Below are 17,515 nucleotides of genomic sequence, written 5' to 3' on the forward strand. Positions count from 1 at the left end.
TCTAGGTGCCCAGGCCCCAGGGAAGTCGTAAATTGGGTCTCTTTCCTGCTGATGTTCACATACAGGTGGAAGCAAGGAAAATTTTGTATCAGAGTGGCCTTGAGAGAAACAGAGAAGGAAAACACCACAACTGAGGAGACTATGGACTGCAGCTGTATTCTTGGTGGTGGAGGGTGGGGAGTGCAGAAAGAAACCGGTCTCGGTTTCTGGCCTTGGAACCACTCCTCATTCAAAAATTACTGTGGGCCCAAAGAGCTTATGCATGTCTGTTAATACTTATTGTATTAGAAATTAAAACAAATATTACCAATATCTGCTAATATATTTAAACTTCTCATTAGATTTTAACCAGAAACAACAATTTTATGAATAATAAATATATAAAATATTTTTCAAAATAAAAAATTAGTGAGGAGAATGACCTTGTTAACATTTTTGAAAATTAGTTTGTCTGAATAAATTGAAGACATTGTTGCACTATCACATGTTATATAGCTTCTGAAAATCTGCACTGTGTGTTCCTGAGACAAGGAGAAGGAGAACAACTAATGCCTTAGGATTATTACGAAAATGGTTTTGACTTTGCAGATCCCCCCTAATAGTCTTGGGGTCCCCCGGAGGTTATCCTCTCTTAAGACCACCCAGCAGAGCACCCACTACCTGCCAGCACATGTGCACGCGTACTCACACACCCGTGCACGTGAGCTTCCTATGTATTGGTTACCCCCCAGGTTCCTCAAAATACACTCTGAGGGGATCGCTACCATGTTTCATTCTGTGAATTACTCTCTTTGGAGAGATTTTAAATGAGTATAAAAGAAGACAGCTAAATATCTGTTGAATGAATGAATGAATGTTAGATATTTATGCACTGGTACCGCAGTATGTTAGTTGGTAAAGTGATAAGTTTAGACATTGGGCATCTGGGTGGCTCAGTGGGTTAAGCTTCTGCCTTCGGCTCAGGTCATGATCCCAGGGTCCTGGGATCGAGCCCCACATCCCGCTCTCTGCTCAGCAGGGAGTCTGCTTCTCCCTCTGCCATTCCCCCTGGCTGTGTGCACGTGTGCCCGCTCTCTAATAAATAAAGTCTTTAACAAAAAAAAGGTTAGACATCCTTGCAGCCCACCATTTGGAATCTATGATTATTTCCAAGTAAATTAATATTTGGAAACTAATATTCCCAATTAAAGATAACACTGGATCACAGTTAAGGTAGGAAGTTCTGAAACCAGAAGGCTTTGTCTGAATCCCTGCCCCATTACTTACAGGGGTCACAGGCAAGTGACTGCACACCGTGGAGTCTCATTTCCCTCAGCTGTAAAATGAGAGTAATAGTAGTAAAGGTTCATCAAAATCCCTTATGTTCATTTCTAAAATTCAAACTGAATTAAGACATTTTATTTTGAAATGGAAATTTTATTTGTAACTTACTGAATAGCAAAGGCTGACCTGAACAGACCTAAGTCTTTTTTCATTTATTCTGCCTGATAGGGCTAGTTGTGTGTTTTGCTGCAGAAATTTAGTGTCTGATTATGTAGTACTGTCTTAGGACTTGGTCAGTCTGTATATTATGGATGTGTCATAGTAAATTGTATATACAAGGACTTCGGATAAAGGATTGAGGATAGGTATCACCTGTTCACGCGTAAGTGGGCTAATGTATACATACAGTGTCTAGAACACTGCTGAGCAAATATGGTAGCATGTTTGGTTTTATTAAATAGGTAGTATTTCCAAATAAACATAGAAACCACTGAATAGAAAAAAAGCACTTTATTAACATTTCCACATGAATGAAAGTTGGAGTTTTACTTTATTTTTCCCTTTTGATTTGGTCAATAGAAAGAAAAAAACAAAAAACGGGCAAGGTGCTGTTCTCCTGCTTTGTATCTGAGAAAATAACAACACTGGCTGACCTTCATCCAGCATCCCATGGGAGGGCATAGCTCCAAGTGGGTCCTGGACGGAGGGCACTGCTCTGCCTCACCAGATTCTTGTCTCCATCCATACAAGGCAAGGCCTGTGGTGCTTGAACAAATGCTCCCATCAGAGAGCTTTGACGTGGCCAAGGAAAATGGTTTATGATGGCATGACCCTAACTGGCCAGCTGGTGAAGGATGAGATAACAAGGAGGTCTGACCTCTGGGGCCACCCCTGGAGTGGACTCCTTCATCACGTGTCTTCCAATAAATGCGAAGTGACCACCCAGAGAGTGGGATTTTGAAAGGATTGGGCACTTCAGATGCTCCCCAGGTGTACATCAGGGTGTAGATGAAAATTAACATATGCTTGCCGGGCTTGGCACTTTGATGGGAAAATGTGGGTGGTGTGTTGTGGACCAAGCCCGGCTCGTCGTCCCTGTCCTCGTCCACTCTAGGCCGCACAGGCTGACCACTGTCCTGTCTTCTGTCACTTTTCCAGTTCCCCAGGCAAGGCTTGCAACAGACCCAGCAGCAGCAGCAGACGGCGGCCCTGGTGCGGCAGCTCCAGAAGCAGCTTTCTAGTAAGTACACCACGTCATAGAACACAAGGCTCCTCGCGAGCAGAACAAATGTGGCGGCTCCTCACACACTGCACCGTCTTCAGTACCATGTTCATCTTCATTTGAGTCCAGGCTGGCTTGGCTTGGCTTGGCTTGGCTTGGCTTGGTTTGGTTTGGTTTGGGTGTAATGCTTGCCCACTCTCCCGCTGCCGCTGCAAAGTCTTGGTCTTTTTTCTGAATTCAGTGAAGATGCTTTCCTCTTGGTTCTGTCTGAACCTGGAAATGTGTCTTTTCATGGGGGAGACCGATGGGGCAGTGCAGGTACCCTTTATATCAAGCTGGAAGGTTCAGAGACCAACTCGGCTGATGCCCTCAAGCATGCAGACGAAGGAGGTGGCCTCCCAGAGTCTCCCTTCGAGAATGACCAGCCCTAGACCTGTCTCCTGGCCACTGGGGCCGTGACTGTTCTTGCTACTGTGTGGTCCTGTCCTTCTGATAACAGTGCAGAGAATTCACAACCTGCTAAACTGCAGGCAGCAGAGCAGGGCACTTTGTCCCCAGTAATTTTGCTGGCTGTGCTGGTGTGATTTTTTATTTTTTATTTATTTATTTTTTAATCGTGCTGTCTCTCTAGAGCGATGCCAACAATGCATTCCAGCACACCCTTCTAGATGCCAGCCACATGCACTCATGAATGGAATCCCCCCTGTGCTGCTGTCACAGGAGATATTTTTAGAAATGGGAACCAGCCCCCTGTGATGCAAAGAATATTGGCCTGGGGCTTGGGAAGTCTGAATTCGGTGCCAACTCTCCCACCATTGTCTGGATCGTGTACTTGTTCGCCCATGCAGTGAGGAGATTAGCGGGACTGGTAGTTTCTCCTGGGTCCCCTATTATGTGATGGAGGTATGGAGTGAAGGCCAGCTAGTCCCTAAAGACAGCTGTGTGACTCTGGTAGGATACTGTCAGGAGAAGGGTTAGTTAGGATTGAGGGGCAACTCGGGTTTGGTCTTAATTTTCTGCCTGGTTGCTGTCTGTGTTGATTTCCTGGCAGAGGAAACACCCCTCATATACCTTATGTCTCTACCAGGGCATAACTGAGGTCTTTTTTGTTTTGTTTTGTTTTTTCTTTCTTTTCTTTAAAAATATTCCCCTCTTTTAACCTCATTTCATTTGTTTAATCATTTAGATTGGTCTTCTTTTCTAACTACTATTCAGTAGGTGTGGTCTGTTATATGTGTGGTTAAAATTCCATTGTTTTATTCAAGAATTCATACTTTCACATGGCTGAAGAGGCAATCTAATTTTAAGGCAGAGACAATATGCTTAGATTTTAGATTTTTTTCTAGTGTTTAGAAGTAAGTACCTATGAGTTTTATGCAGTTACACCTGTTTTGGGAGTGTATCTACTATTTCCTGTTTCCCAGAGCTCATGATGTGCAGGTTTTTGGTTTTTTTTTTTTTTTTTTTTTTTTTTTCCCCCCAATCTGTCATTTATGGAGCTCTTTCTGGGACCCAGGCACTCTGACTTTACATAGATTAATACGCTTAATTGCTAAACTGCCCCATGAGCCAAGGTATTACTATTCCCATACCGTAGATGAGGAAATGGCTAAAGAAAAGGGAGATTGACTCATCTGCACAAGGTTATTCAGCTACAGGTAAGGGGCAGAGCTGGGACTTGAACTCAGATGGCCCCCTTCCAGCGCCTACCTCTTCATTCTGCTCCTGCTATTAGCAGTATGCTAACCTCTGCTGTTGAACTGCCCACTACAAACAACTCCAGAGGGTGAATGGATCCTCTGGATTGGAATAGTCCCACCAGAGTTGGGGAAGCAGTAGTTTTTTCTAAGTCCCTGTAATTTTTTTGGTGCCTGCTCTTCTTTAGTTTTTCTGTTTGTGTGTGTGTATGTGTGTGTGAGAGTTTGCACACATGTACATATACCCATAGATAGGTACACACCTGAGTCAGTGCACATAGCCACTGTCTCACGTGTGGACACCCTTACACACTTCCCTCTTACATATCTAATATGGCCATTTGTAGAAGATTACCCTATTTCATGCCACTTCTCTCGCTTACTATAATGTGCAGTGTTAAAGTCCAGTCTCTGATCTGTTTTATAAACGTTTTGGGAACTTTCAGTATTTTACAATGCTCAGAGCCCTTTCGTATGTTAGTATTGAGTTGTTTCTTAGTTGAGACACACAGGCTTTAGAGGGGCTGGTTACCGTCCACAGGCTTTGTGCTGGCTGGTGCAGGACTCTGACGGCTCTGAGAGAGAGCCGGGGCGCCGTGGAGCGCATGCAGCTGTGCATGAGGTTATGGTGTTCGGACCTTCCCGCCCAGGTTCCCGGGCTAGCGGGCACTCCTTGGCCAGTCGGTCTGTTCTCCTGTTCTTGAGACTGGTATGGAGAACAAGAGGGTAACATCTATCTGTGGCATAATTTTGCATTTGCGATTTCATTTGAATTTATTTTTCCCATTAGGTAACCAGCCACAGCAAGGAGTGACTCCCTATGGGCATCCATCACACTTCTGAATCTGGAAGAGGACAAGACATAAAGTTTTATGTTTGCACTGAAATCAAATTTAATGCATCAGTCATCTCTGGAAATGTCCCTTTGTTCTTTCCTTTCTTTGAAGTTTTCTTATATTTTGTGCTACATTTCATATAGAGGAAGTATTTAAAACAAAAAGGAGGAAGTGTGGTTTGGGGTTTTTTGGTTAAATTCAACTTTAAAGTAGGTATGAAAATGTGGATCATGTGTGCCTACTCCAGGAAGAGCGTGGTAGCAGATCATTTGAAATTGGTGCTTTTTTTTGAATCTCACAGAAAGAATGAATTATGGTGGATTTAAAATATGTATGTATTCATTAATGATGAAGTTTGTTGTTTTCTTCTTCCCCCCAAACTATGCTGGACCAAACTACTGATTTGAAAGGCATGTCAGATCTTGACAGGAGAGTGACCCCTTTATTCTGCTTTCACCTTTGGTGGTGAAAAGGACATCTATTTGCATTGCTCTGATTTGAAATGTTTGTAATTTCATAAGCACTTTATAAACTTTGTTCTTATTTATGTAGGATTTTTCTTTGCTTTTGTTGTGGTCAAAAGGTGCTGAAACAGATTGTTGCTTAGTACTTAAACTTCTTAGACCAAGAACTTCAACCCAGGCTTCCGTGAGAGCCACCCTCAGATACGTGGAAGCCTCTTAGAAGTAGCTGTACTTGAATTTGTTTTTAGTGGCGGGAGCATTGGCCAGAGTCTTTGTGAAGGTACAACATGTCAATTCTAAAGGCCTGAACGAAACACAGTGGGATTGTTCCAACTATTTATTGCCAGATTTGGCAAAAATGACTCTTGGTTCTCCTGAACCTTATGCCAACTTGAGAAAAAACAATCCTGCTGCCGGCCTGAGATTTCACAGTGCTCAAACTTGACGTGGTTTCCAGAGAATCTGGCCCCCGAGTCCAGAAGGCTCTGGTTTTCATAAAGATGTATTTGCTGTTTATTTTGTATGGTAAGTATTAGCTATTTTGAATTTAATTATTAATGTTGGTGTCTTGGTTGTGTATTGCATATACTGTATTTATAAATTGGTGCAAAAAGCACAAGTAAATTATACATCAAATTTATTATAAAGAAATAGTAACTATTTTAACTTTGTTCAAGTATGTGGTAATTTGCTCCTATTAGAGTAAAAAAATACAGTAAATTATTATCAGTTTGTGTAACTTAAGAGTATTCCATATAATATTTTTTTAGATTTAGATGCATAAAATTTTGAATGTGAAAATTGCAGGGCATTTTAAAACATGTGGGGGATATTTTCCCATGTTTTGTGTTAATTCATTTCCTTTTGCCATATGATTTTACATGTAATGTAGTTGAGCATACTGTGAATAGATTTGTCTATAATGAGCAAACCATGTAGAACTACTTTTTTAAAATGTAGCTAGTACGACTTTAGATCATTTCTTTTGCAAATCATTATATAAATAATTTATATCTTCCTAGGCGAGTTACTCATTGCAAAGTTTGACTCATGCAAACGACCTCAAATACATGTCCGCTTACTTTTGCTGTGGCAGCATCCATGTGAACTGCTTTGTACACTGTGAAATAGTTCCCTCCAGCCTGCTCATTTCATGTTTACTCTGGGCTGGAAAAGACTTTGCCAAAACATTAAAGACCATTCTTTTCACGAAATTAACATACTCTATCTGCTTTCAGAAGACAGATCTTTACTTTTCAGCAGGTTTTGTATATCAGGTTTTTTTTTTTTTTTTTCCTCTTGAGAATCCTACATAGAGTCCATGAAGTTATTTTTCTTCAAAGTAATCTATCCATATAATTGCCTTGGCAAAACAACTGAAATGTGAATATTGTGCCTAGTGAGTAAGTTCTGTCCCGTCCTGATTTCCTTTTCGAGAATGATTGGTATTTAAAATGCCAGTTTTCAGTTTGAACCATATATTTTTATAGTTCAGTATCGCAAACCGCAGTCATATTGTTTCAAGAATGAGTGTTATAATTGCATAGCCTTCGTATGCACTTTATATTTTGCATAAGGTAATGAAATTAATTTATTAATAATCATTTTGCACATGAAAGCTGTGGGGTATACTTTTTTTCTTGTTGTGTCCTTTTCAGGTGACAAAGCTAAGTCATGGTTAAGGCTCTGTAGTTCAGATTCTATGGAAAGTTGAGGAAAAACCTGGGACTGGCTTACCCCTGTGCGTTATAAAGAGAACAATTGGAATTTTTAATCTAGTCTTTAGCATGTTTACTTCCACTGAAACCCACATCCTGAGAGGTTTTCTTTCTTAGCAAGTGCATTAATTTGCATTAAAATGATCACAGGGGAAAACCCTATCCTTGGACAGAAACTGGCAATTTGCTTTTTAAGATAGGAAATTATCCTAGGATAAGATGAAGACCTCCTTTCCACTTAAAAATAAGACTTTGAAATTGAATGTAGTTGGGCATCAGAATTCTTTAGACAGACCTGTTTACACTCTAGTCTCATTTCTAGTAGCGTCCATTTGTCACTCTTACGTACTCCTTTTGGCTGGGAAGTGGAAGGAGGTCACCGTGAGAATGAGAGTCCTTCTACCCTTGTGGCCACAGGGTGCCAGCATCCGAGATAGTGGCAGTCAGGTCACCTCTTAGGTGGAGCCAGCTGAAAACACAAAGAAGCAAGCCTCCCCCCGCCCCCCAGGGCTAAATTGTTGTGTTTTGTGTGCTGAGATATCTGAGGAAGACCTATGGCTTTTTTTTTTTTTTTTCCACTTTAAATAACTGGCAAATATTTGAATAAATTCTGGACAAATTACACTGGAACATCCCAGCCTCTGGAATTAGAAAAAAATCAATCATAATGTTCCCCAACTCAATTCACATTGGATTACAAAAAGCAACATTTTGTGTGCGTTTGATCAAATTTTAAGTACAATGAAACTTCATTATATGTATTTATATACCAGATCTAGATTTTCCCATTTTCTTCTCCCATAAAGGATTATCACTTAATGAGATAACATGTTGATAAAGCAATGGTTCCTCCTCAGAATATTTTCCTTATAAAGAGCTCCAAACAAGGATGCCTGTGCTTGATTTTGAAGTGAGGAAGTTTCACTGTATTTATGAAGCCTAATTTTTAATGAGTTTATTTCAGTAATGAAGTCATCAACCCCCTTTTCACCTTTTATGACGTATAGGTGTTAAGTTGCTATTTACATGTATTTTAAATGCATTTATTAAAACATTTTTGCATTCCTCATCAATGAAAATTTTCCAGGTACACAAAATAGAGAATCATAATCAAAACTGTTCAGTTTTTTTCTCTAGGTTTTACTAAAATATTTCTAAACCAGCCACAAAATATCTGTACATCAAAATGGTAAATTTACAATCAAGACTGCAAATTTAATCTTTTCCATTGTCTCTCTTCTCAGTGCCATGCTTGTAACATTGATAGAAGGTAGACACTAGGCAACTGGTAGTGAAAGAAAAAGTCCATTCTTTAATGAAGAATTCAGATACATTAGCCATTTGTTATTTTATGGTGGACAGTTTTACCTTAATGTTCATTGTTATTTGTTGGCAAAATAAAAGTGCCTTAAGTTAAAAGTTTGTTTGGAGATCAATTAATGAAATTCACCATCAGTCATACTGCATTTATTTACAAGTCTTTTTTTTTTCTTTTGCATGTCCATTATAAATTTAATATTGTAAATGTACTCAAATTCATTTACATGCCTATGGCTGCCTTTGATTAAACTTCTTCCAAAAAATAAACTCAGTCCAAATGTTGACTTTGTTCAATTTTTATTTCAGGTCAGATTACCTGAACATACGTTGTTGCATAATCACTACCAAGTGAATTCCTTGCTGTGCACTTGTAGATCCCAGAATCCGAGGTTTGGGGATTCTGAATGGTGAGGGTACCTTGGGGGTAAAAAGGCTCAAGTACGTGAGTCCCCCTTTTATTTGTCATTGAGAGCAAGGCATGGTCCAGCCGCTCCCATGTGATTTCTGGCTTAGGGACTCCCAGGGCCACACATCGGAGCCGGACGGCTGCTCCTATCCTTGTGAGAATGCTCCTGGGTAGGCGATTTATAATTCGGGGTGGGTAGGCTACAACCATTACTGGAACAGTAATCAGTGCATGGCCAATGCTATTTTGAACCGTACAGATGTAGTTTCCTCTGTCATAAGCAGTTGCTTCTTTAATGACTAAGGTGCCATTTTCATGCAGTATGTATTTTCCACTGCTTTGAGGCCTATCTATTATATAACCGCTTGGCGTAGTCCATTTGGTATGTGGCTTAGGGCTTCCATCGGACACACAGTGCAGTGATGGAGATTCTCCAGTGATACAGTAAACTGTTCCTAGTGCATAAGTAAGAATCACTGGCTTCTGGCCAATTTCTAACACAATTAATTTTTCAATGTAGCCGACTTTATTTCTTGCCGCACACCGGTATTTCCCTGCATCATTCCGAGTCGTTTTAGAAATGATAAAAGAACCATTGCTTGCTATCAGATACTGAGAAGTTTGCGGTTCATTGGGGAATCGGGTGCCATTTGGTAAAATCCAGATTATTTCAGGTGGTGGGTTTCCATCAACGGAACAATTCAATGCTGTGGACTTTCCAAGCTGGGCAACAATTTTTTCGTTAAATGGATTTCTGAATGTTGGTCGTCTTAGCATTTCCAGTACTTCTAACTGTACCACCAGCACGCTCTCTCCTCCTTCATTCCGAGCCACACAGATAAAATCTGCTGAATCTGAAAACCTCACATTCCTAATTTCCAAGGTTCCATTTTTATGGACTGTGATTCTGCTTCCATGGTATGGGGCTGTGAGGAAAATATTGTCCGGCATGATCCACATGACTTGAGGAGATGGTGTTCCTTCAGCTCTGCAGTCAAAATGTTTTTTGGAATGCCTCACAGCTGTGGCTTTGATGACCGTTCTGTTTGTATACAGACCGTTGATCAATGGAGGTTTGGAGACAACATCTAGCTTGTACATTTTGGTGTCATCCCCACTGGGATTTCGGGCCACACACACATACTCTCCAGAATCGAGCAATTTCACTTTGTTGATGGACAAAGACCCATTGGCATGGAATGTGTACCTATCCTTAGAGAATGAAATCATGTCATGGGAAGGCAGCAACCAAAATATTTTTGGTTTGGGTTCACCGATGACCTCACAGTCAAGGACCACTGTGTCTCCAGTCTTGATTCTCATGTTTGTCTTGTAACCCTGGAGGATCCGTGGGACAGCTGTTATCACTGTTAGGTGCACCTTCATTTCATCCTTCCCCAGAGTGTTCTGGGCATAGCAAGTATAATCTCCTTCCTCTGCTATCCCAACTTTGTTAAAGTACAAGGTTCCATTGTCAAAAAGGGTATACCTCCGGGTCCTGCGGCCACTGTCATCAGCTTGCATTGCATTATTTATCATCGTTCCATCAGGCAAACTCCAAGATATCTCAGGCACTGGGGAGCCGGAAGCCTCACAGTCAACTTGGAAATCTTTCCCATGAAATACTTGCTTTTTAAAATGTTGCTTGTGATCAATTTTGGCTGGTTTCAGTCGGAGGCTCACATGCATCAGTATCAGATCGTCCCCCATTTTGTTTCTGGCCACACACAAGTAGTCACCACCATCTTTTTCTGTTATTGAGCCAATAAACAAGGATCCATTTGGGTAGACATGGATGCGGCTGTCCATTCTAAGGAGATAAGAGACAGATTTGAGTGTGCAGCTCTTAGCAAGGGGTGAGGGGAGTTGTCCTTATTTACATAGGATTTGCTTTATGGACATTTTCTTAAACTGTTGCAATAAAATTAAAGTCAGCACTACTTATTTACTGTCTCTTAAGCCATTTCCTGAGAGAGAAAATTAACAGACTTTAGTGAAATGAAACTCCTTTACAATGGTGGTTTAGAAGATGCAATGCTGAGAATGCTAGAAATATTGGATGCCTTAGACACAGGACTTTCTTGACCATTTTACGGATCAAATGATTGCCTTGTGATATGTCCATAAAGAACTTCCATGGTTCCATGCAGACTTGGCTCAGAAAAGATGCCAGATTCTATTTTTTTAAAAAGTTAGTAACAAAATAATTAAGAGTTATTTGGTTGCAAAATAAGTTCAGCTTTGCTATGAAGAGAGGAGGTGCCAGGGTAAGACTCGTTAGAAGCCTGCTGCTGCATCTGACCTTTGCGAGCAGCTGTAAAGCGATTGGTCTCTGCGTTTTGTCCAGCTGTGTGCAGTACAGTTTTTCTCCCTCAAGTTATTACACAGCATGCCGTTACCACAGTGAGCCACCAGATGGCACATCTTTCCTGCTAAAACCAAATGTAGCTTTTCAGAAAGACCGGCGGAAATTGAATTGGTGCTAAAACTGGGATCAGTGTGGTACATTACAAAAGGTACTGTTACTTTTAAATCTTTAAGTGGTTCCTCACTGTACAGCCGGGAATACTTCACTTAGAGAGCCTTAGTATTTAGACACTTAAATAGCTTTAGTAACGCCTCAGGTCACAGGCTGGTTCCCAAACTCCTCTTTTTCACCATGTCCTACTACCATCTGATATCCCTTCCTAATGCTTCTCAAAGTTAGATGCATATGAGAATCATTTATGGAGCATCAAACAAGGCTCACCTCCAGAATTTGATTTAATTGGTGTGGAGTGTGGCCCTAGGCATCAGAGGAGTCTCAGTTTTCCAACGGTTCTCTTGTGCAGCCAAGTCTGAGAACCACTACCCTCAGTCTTGGCTCTCAAAAACAGTTCTCTGATCCCGGGTGTCAGTATCAAATGGCGCCTGCCTCATTTAACATGCATGTTTCCTGGCTTCACTTTTCAGAGATTCTGATTCACTCGATCTGGCCAGGGATCTGGGAACCCACTGAGTAACAAATGTCCCAGGTGACTGTGATTCTTACGAACAAGAAAGTTTGAGAACCAGTCTCAAATTTTAGCAGGCACTAAAATCACCTAGAAGGCTTTTAAGAACACAGATCGTTTATTAAAAGAGAATTGGTTTCTGACTCACCGAGTTCTCAGGCAACGCTAATGCTACTGGCAAGGGGACTGCATCCTTGGAAAACCACTGATTTAGAGTGACCTTGTCCCGCCCCCAAATCTGATGCATCTGGAGGTGGTAATAAGAAGAGACTATAGCTGTTCCTTTTGATAAAGTGATGTTTTTCAGAGAAAATTTACTTTTCAAAATAGAGCGTTCCCCAAGTAAAAGAAAGCATCTGTAGACCCTCTAAAGCAATGCTTCTCAGACTTTATGGAGCATGTGATTCATCCCAGTATCTTTTTAAAGTACAGATTCTGACGCAGCACGTCGGGGCTGGGACCTGAGCTGCTTTTCTGACAAGCTCTGAGGTTCTGAAGAGCGACGTTCTGAAGGAGAGGAAACCATTCTGTGCTGAAACAGGTCACATGTGTTGAAAGTACTGGAGAAAGACAGGTGGTGTTCTGAGTCTGAGACTATTCAAAAACCCAGAAAAGGCTTTTTCATTCAGGTGACAAGTAGACTTTAAGAAAGTGACAGGGTTTTGCTTAGTCTGGTCATGGTGGGGTATGCTCTCATAAACATAGCTATACGAATGTTTTTGCATTTTTAGAATCTAAAATTCAAACTTTAGAAGCTGTGAAATGGAAACAGCAAGGACTTTCTTTTTCTTGCAATAAATTGCCTCTTTTATTTGATATATATAAAGCTTCTACGTAAAGAATATTCTTGCCTTTTTGAGCTTAGTGGCAAAATAATAATTGTGTTCAGTTGGCAAACAAGGTGAATTATAAAAGAAAAAAATGCCAGTACCTCTGGTGGGCCCATGGTAGCACCTGTGATCTTTATTTATTTTTTAGGATTTATTTATTTGAGAGAGAGAGAGAACCTCAAGCAGACTTCCTGCTGAGCAGAGAGCCTGGTGCAGGGCTTGATCCCATGACCCCACGAGCATGACCCAAGTAGAAGTCAAGAGCCAGCCACTCAACTGACCAAGCCACCCAGGTGCCCCATCTGTGATCTGTATACACTCTGCTGCCTCTTCCACAATTTGAACACCATGTATCCCATAAATACTTACCCAAGCAAAATAAAAACGACCTACTTAATTTCTTCGCAGTTTTTATACCTGAAGGATCCGTTGAAATACCTGGTTAAGATTTATTCTGAGATACAAGTAACGTGTTTTAGAACACTCTCCATACTTACTTTGGGTTACCTTTTTAAAAGATTTCTTAAATTTTTTCATGCCTCTTGATAAAAATTTCCATTTTCCAAAACTGGCTTAACAGCCAATAAGTGTTTTAAACCTTTTCCTTAACAACCTAAATTGTGAACTTACCTGTTATTCACATCACAGGTTTAATGCTTTCTATGGTTGCATTATGGTTTTTGCACAGGTAGTGGGAATTGTATTCAAAATTACACAGAATTTTGATTGCATTACAAAATTCCCTCCTCTTTTTGGATAGAGAAATTATAAAGACCTTTCTGTGGTTACCATTTTAAAGCTGTCACAAGTATGAGAGCAAATGAGATTGTTAATCTGCTTTTAACTGTTGTGCAAATTCAGTAAGAATTGAATAGCTGGCCCTTAGAGTTAAGTATGTAAGAAGCCTCAGTTTTACATGTAACATTAACCTCGAAAAGATTAGGTCTCTTTAGAAAGAGTTACTTTTATGTGCAGAGTCTATGAGTTCTCTAAATCTGCTGTTGGCCTCACTGTATCACATTTCCATTTCAGAAATTGTACAGCGAAATAGATAAAGAAGATAACCTCAACACAAAGGTATGGTTTACCTGTGCCACTGGTCGACAACAGCCTTGGATGGTAGCCTCCAGATTATTTTGGGTTTGGGTTCCCCAATGGCTGAGCAGTTCAGTAGTAATTTGTCCCCAAAATTCACCTCAGTCCACCTCTGGGATGCAAATTCTATCCTGGGGATGGTTTCTTGCTCTTCCACTGTAAGAATTACCACTCTTCTCTCCGAGCCAGTGGAACTGGTAGCAATGCATTCATAAGTGCCCCTGTCTGAAGAGGCTACATTTCTTAGAGAGAGAGTCCCATTTGCAAATAACAACAACTTGGGATTTATAAACTGCAGTGGTTTCACTTCAGTGCCATCAGAGAGGACCCAGTGAACACTAGGCTGAGGAGTTCCTTTGGCAGTACAGGGCAATTTCAAACTTTCACCCCAAGTCCCTACAATGACTTGCCTCTTTTGCTCTAGAATAACAGGTGGGGCGGCGATGACTTGTATTTTGACCAGCAGTGAATCCTGGCCAGCTGAGTTGCTGGCCATGCATCTGTAAAAGCCCCGGTCATAAATGCTGAGATTGTGGATGACCAACGTTCCATCAGATGTCACCAGGGCCTGCCCATTCCCCTCAGATGACTCAGAAACCACTGTTTGGTTTGCGAGAACCCAGGAAATTGTAGGACTTGGTCTACCTTCAGCTCTGCACTTCAGTTCCACAGTGCTTCCAGAGTGGACTGTGATCTCTCTGGTATGTCTGTCCAGGATCCTGGGGGGATAGGAGACCACGGATAACGTGACATGAAGGCGGTCGGTGCCAAGCGGATTGGATGCCGAGCACAGGTACTGTCCACGGTCCTGAATGTCCACCCTCTGTATGGCCAGGGTGCCATTGGACAGCACCCGGAATCTGCTATTCTGTTTCCTTTTAGATAAATCAAATCCTGATAAGAAGAAAGAAATTTGTAGTCATAAGTCATCAGAGTTTAAATAGAAGACAAATTATTCAAGAGGAAGTCTCAAGAAGAAAGCTTTGGGGGTACTGTTAGGCTATTGAGAGCAAATATATTTAAAATTAAAATTAGGACACTTAGTGGTAAGAGTGTTAAAATATTCCTAAAAGTATTTTATTTCCATAATTTTAATTTAAAAAGCCATAATGGTTCAATACAGTGGCCCTTCTGTTTTTCAAATCATATTTCCCTGTATCCGCTTTCAAAGCATTACAAAAAATGTTCTTAATTAACATCTTTTAAAACCTTCTAATGAGCAAAAGAAGTTATGCAGCAAATGTCTAATGAGAATATCAATAGTTTCTGTATCCTGGAGAGATTTGAAACTGGTGTCAATTCTTTGGATGTGTAACCCTGAAACATAACACAATTTTTCCTTGTTCTATGACTAAAGAAGACTAAGTGTAAAAAAAGAAACAAACAAACAAACAAACAAACCCCAAGAGTGTCAGATACCTGATGAGACTCTAGTCCAGAGGATGGTGGGCAGGGGATTTCCAACAGCCTCACAAGGAAGAAAGGCATCTGAGTTAGCAGGAACAGTAAAACTTGCTGCTTTTCCTCCAACTATTCTGGGCCTTTCAAATATATTCCTAGACAAAGAATCAAAGGGAAGGAGTTCAGAGGTTGTTATTTTTTGAATTCGTGTCTTATCAAAGCCATTTTTCTTTGCAGTCTTCTTAATATCCCAATCTGAAGCATGAGTGATGTCCTCTGGCAAGCCTGGACTAGGCAATATGCTCACTATTGGCGTTTTGCCTTTTTCAGCAATTTCTGGGTATGACTTGTGCCAGAAGTGGTTTTCTGACCAGGGAGAGGAAGTCAGTTTAGAATTCTGTGGTTTAACTGTTACTGGGGCGGGCATGGAAGTAGAATGAAACAGATTGGAGTAGGTAAAGTGGGTGGTTCCAATTGTGACCTTGACATTTGGGCGAACTTTGGGAGATGTTGCAACTTCTGCTGCTAATTGCTGTGGATTAGCATTGTGCCTAGAGTGTTCACGTGGCTTGACCACTGTATTTTTCATCATCCTAAAAGCGGGAGTTGCCATGTTGTCTGTGACAGCACTTTGATTATTCAAGGGATGGGAGGTGGGAATTGGCATTGGAGCAGCACTGCTACTCAGGAATGGTGGCATGGTTGAGCGTCTGATGATTGTGTTCCTCGTTGTGGTACTCTGGTGTAGTTTGCCGGACAAAGTGATTTCAGAAACAATTCTGCTCTTCAAAGTCTGAGTATTCTCTTGGGGTCGTTCTTCAATTACGTCTGTCGGACTAAGCATTCTTGGATAAAGATCCATTGTACTTGAAATTCCTTTCATGTTTTCTAAAGGGGGCGTGGTTGAAGCTTCAGCTGCAGTTAGATCAGGAGGTGTCATAGTAGTGGATACAGTGAAGCGGGAACTCTGACTGGGAGAGGAGTGTGGGTCATTCCTGTTCCTCTGAGGCTCCTTTTTTCTTTGTATGTTTTGTGTGCTGGGTCTGGCTATTTGGGTTTTACTGATAATGACTGATGCAGGAGCAGTAGGAGGGGCAGTCAGCCTGGCTGTCTGCTTAGATATGAAATTTGTACTTGATTCTTTGCTTGAGATACTAGGAGGTGTAAGGTAAACTGGTGGAAAGGGCAGCTTCGTCATTGTTGGGAGACTTATAGGACTGTGTGTTTCGGTGATATTTTGGTGAGTTGTAGCTGATGTTATAGATGGAATTTGCATCACACTTGCCGAGAGTGTTGTGAAATGGAAAGGGAAAACGTTATCCGTGGGTAAAGCAGGAGATATTTTAGTAAGCACTGTGGCTGTGTTTTTTGGTGAGCTAAATTGATGCTGATTCTTTAACCTCTCTTTTTGGACGTGGTTATTTACAAAGATCTGATGCCAGGGAATCTTCCTTCTTAAAAATCTTGTAATGGCTGTAGTAGTAGACATAGATGGCTTGGTGGTGGGATCTGGAAGTGATGATATAATCATTGACTCCCTTTTAAGTTCGCTGGTATTAGACACACTCGGGTAATCATTATTTGGAATAGGAGTTTTTTCCTCAGGTACGGAGTTGGGGGCATGAGTCATAACTGTATCAGTTGGAGTCACTTGTGTACTTTCAGCACTGAAATATTTTATCATGGGTATTGTTTTCTCAATATTTACATTTGGTTTGTTCTCAAATAGTAATGATGGATTGTGGACTAGAATTGTAGACTCTTCTTCTGTGACTTTGGCAATTTCAGCTTTGGTGAGCATGATGGGGGAAGAACTTGGAAAAGACAATGCTGCTGCAGCAGGGGTGAGCCTTTCCCTGGGAGAACAGGATGGGCACACCACATTGACCTCTGTGGCTGAAAATGCAGTAGTGCTTTCTTCAGAAGAAACTCTGAAGGTTGGTCTCACAAAGCCATATCTATGCTGTCGAAGAATTGGAGTTCTATATGGGCTGATAATTCGACCCCTACCCCAAATTTTCCTCCGTCTTCCAAAGTGCCTGGATGTTAGCGGGATGTTAGTTGTACTATTTCTTGGAATCTGTGACTGAGAATGAGCAGCAGTGTATGGGCCTGAAGGTATCTCAGAGGTGTTAAGCTTTTGAATGATGTATGGATAGAAGTGATTGATCCTGGGGTCACTGACTCTTGTTACAGATGTCTGATGACTATTTGTGGCATTTACTGACCCTACGAATATATCAGCTTTGCTGTTAGCACTACTCAGCGTT

General features: G+C 41.1%; 2 protein-coding genes across 8 annotated transcripts in view; one reads left to right on the forward strand and one right to left on the reverse strand.

Annotated features, from left to right (window-relative positions):
• Positions 1-8,696, forward strand: part of MED12L (mediator complex subunit 12L) — a 333,058-nt gene extending 324,362 nt beyond the window's left edge. For 3 of the 7 annotated variants that reach the window (XM_047727957.1, XM_047727948.1, XM_047727968.1), the window contains exons 44-45: positions 2,422-2,503; positions 4,973-8,696. In XM_047727957.1, the coding sequence (XP_047583913.1) occupies positions 2,422-2,503; positions 4,973-5,025 (135 nt within the window). In that variant the 3' untranslated portion in view covers positions 5,026-8,696. The remainder of the gene's footprint in view (positions 1-2,421; positions 2,504-4,972) is intronic. The other 4 variants (XM_047727983.1, XM_047727978.1, XM_047727992.1 and 1 more) reach the window with 4 other exon arrangements.
• A 93-nt stretch (positions 8,697-8,789) lies between these two features.
• Positions 8,790-17,515, reverse strand: part of IGSF10 (immunoglobulin superfamily member 10) — a 47,072-nt gene continuing 38,346 nt past the window's right edge. Inside the window, 3 exon segments of the mRNA XM_047727936.1 lie at positions 8,790-10,736; positions 13,838-14,738; positions 15,264-17,513. Coding sequence (XP_047583892.1) covers positions 8,828-10,736; positions 13,838-14,738; positions 15,264-17,513 — 5,060 coding nt within the window. The 3' untranslated portion in view covers positions 8,790-8,827.

This window comes from Lutra lutra, chromosome 1 (genome assembly GCF_902655055.1).
Source record: "Lutra lutra chromosome 1, mLutLut1.2, whole genome shotgun sequence".
In the NCBI taxonomy this organism is placed as follows: domain Eukaryota; kingdom Metazoa; phylum Chordata; class Mammalia; order Carnivora; family Mustelidae; genus Lutra; species Lutra lutra.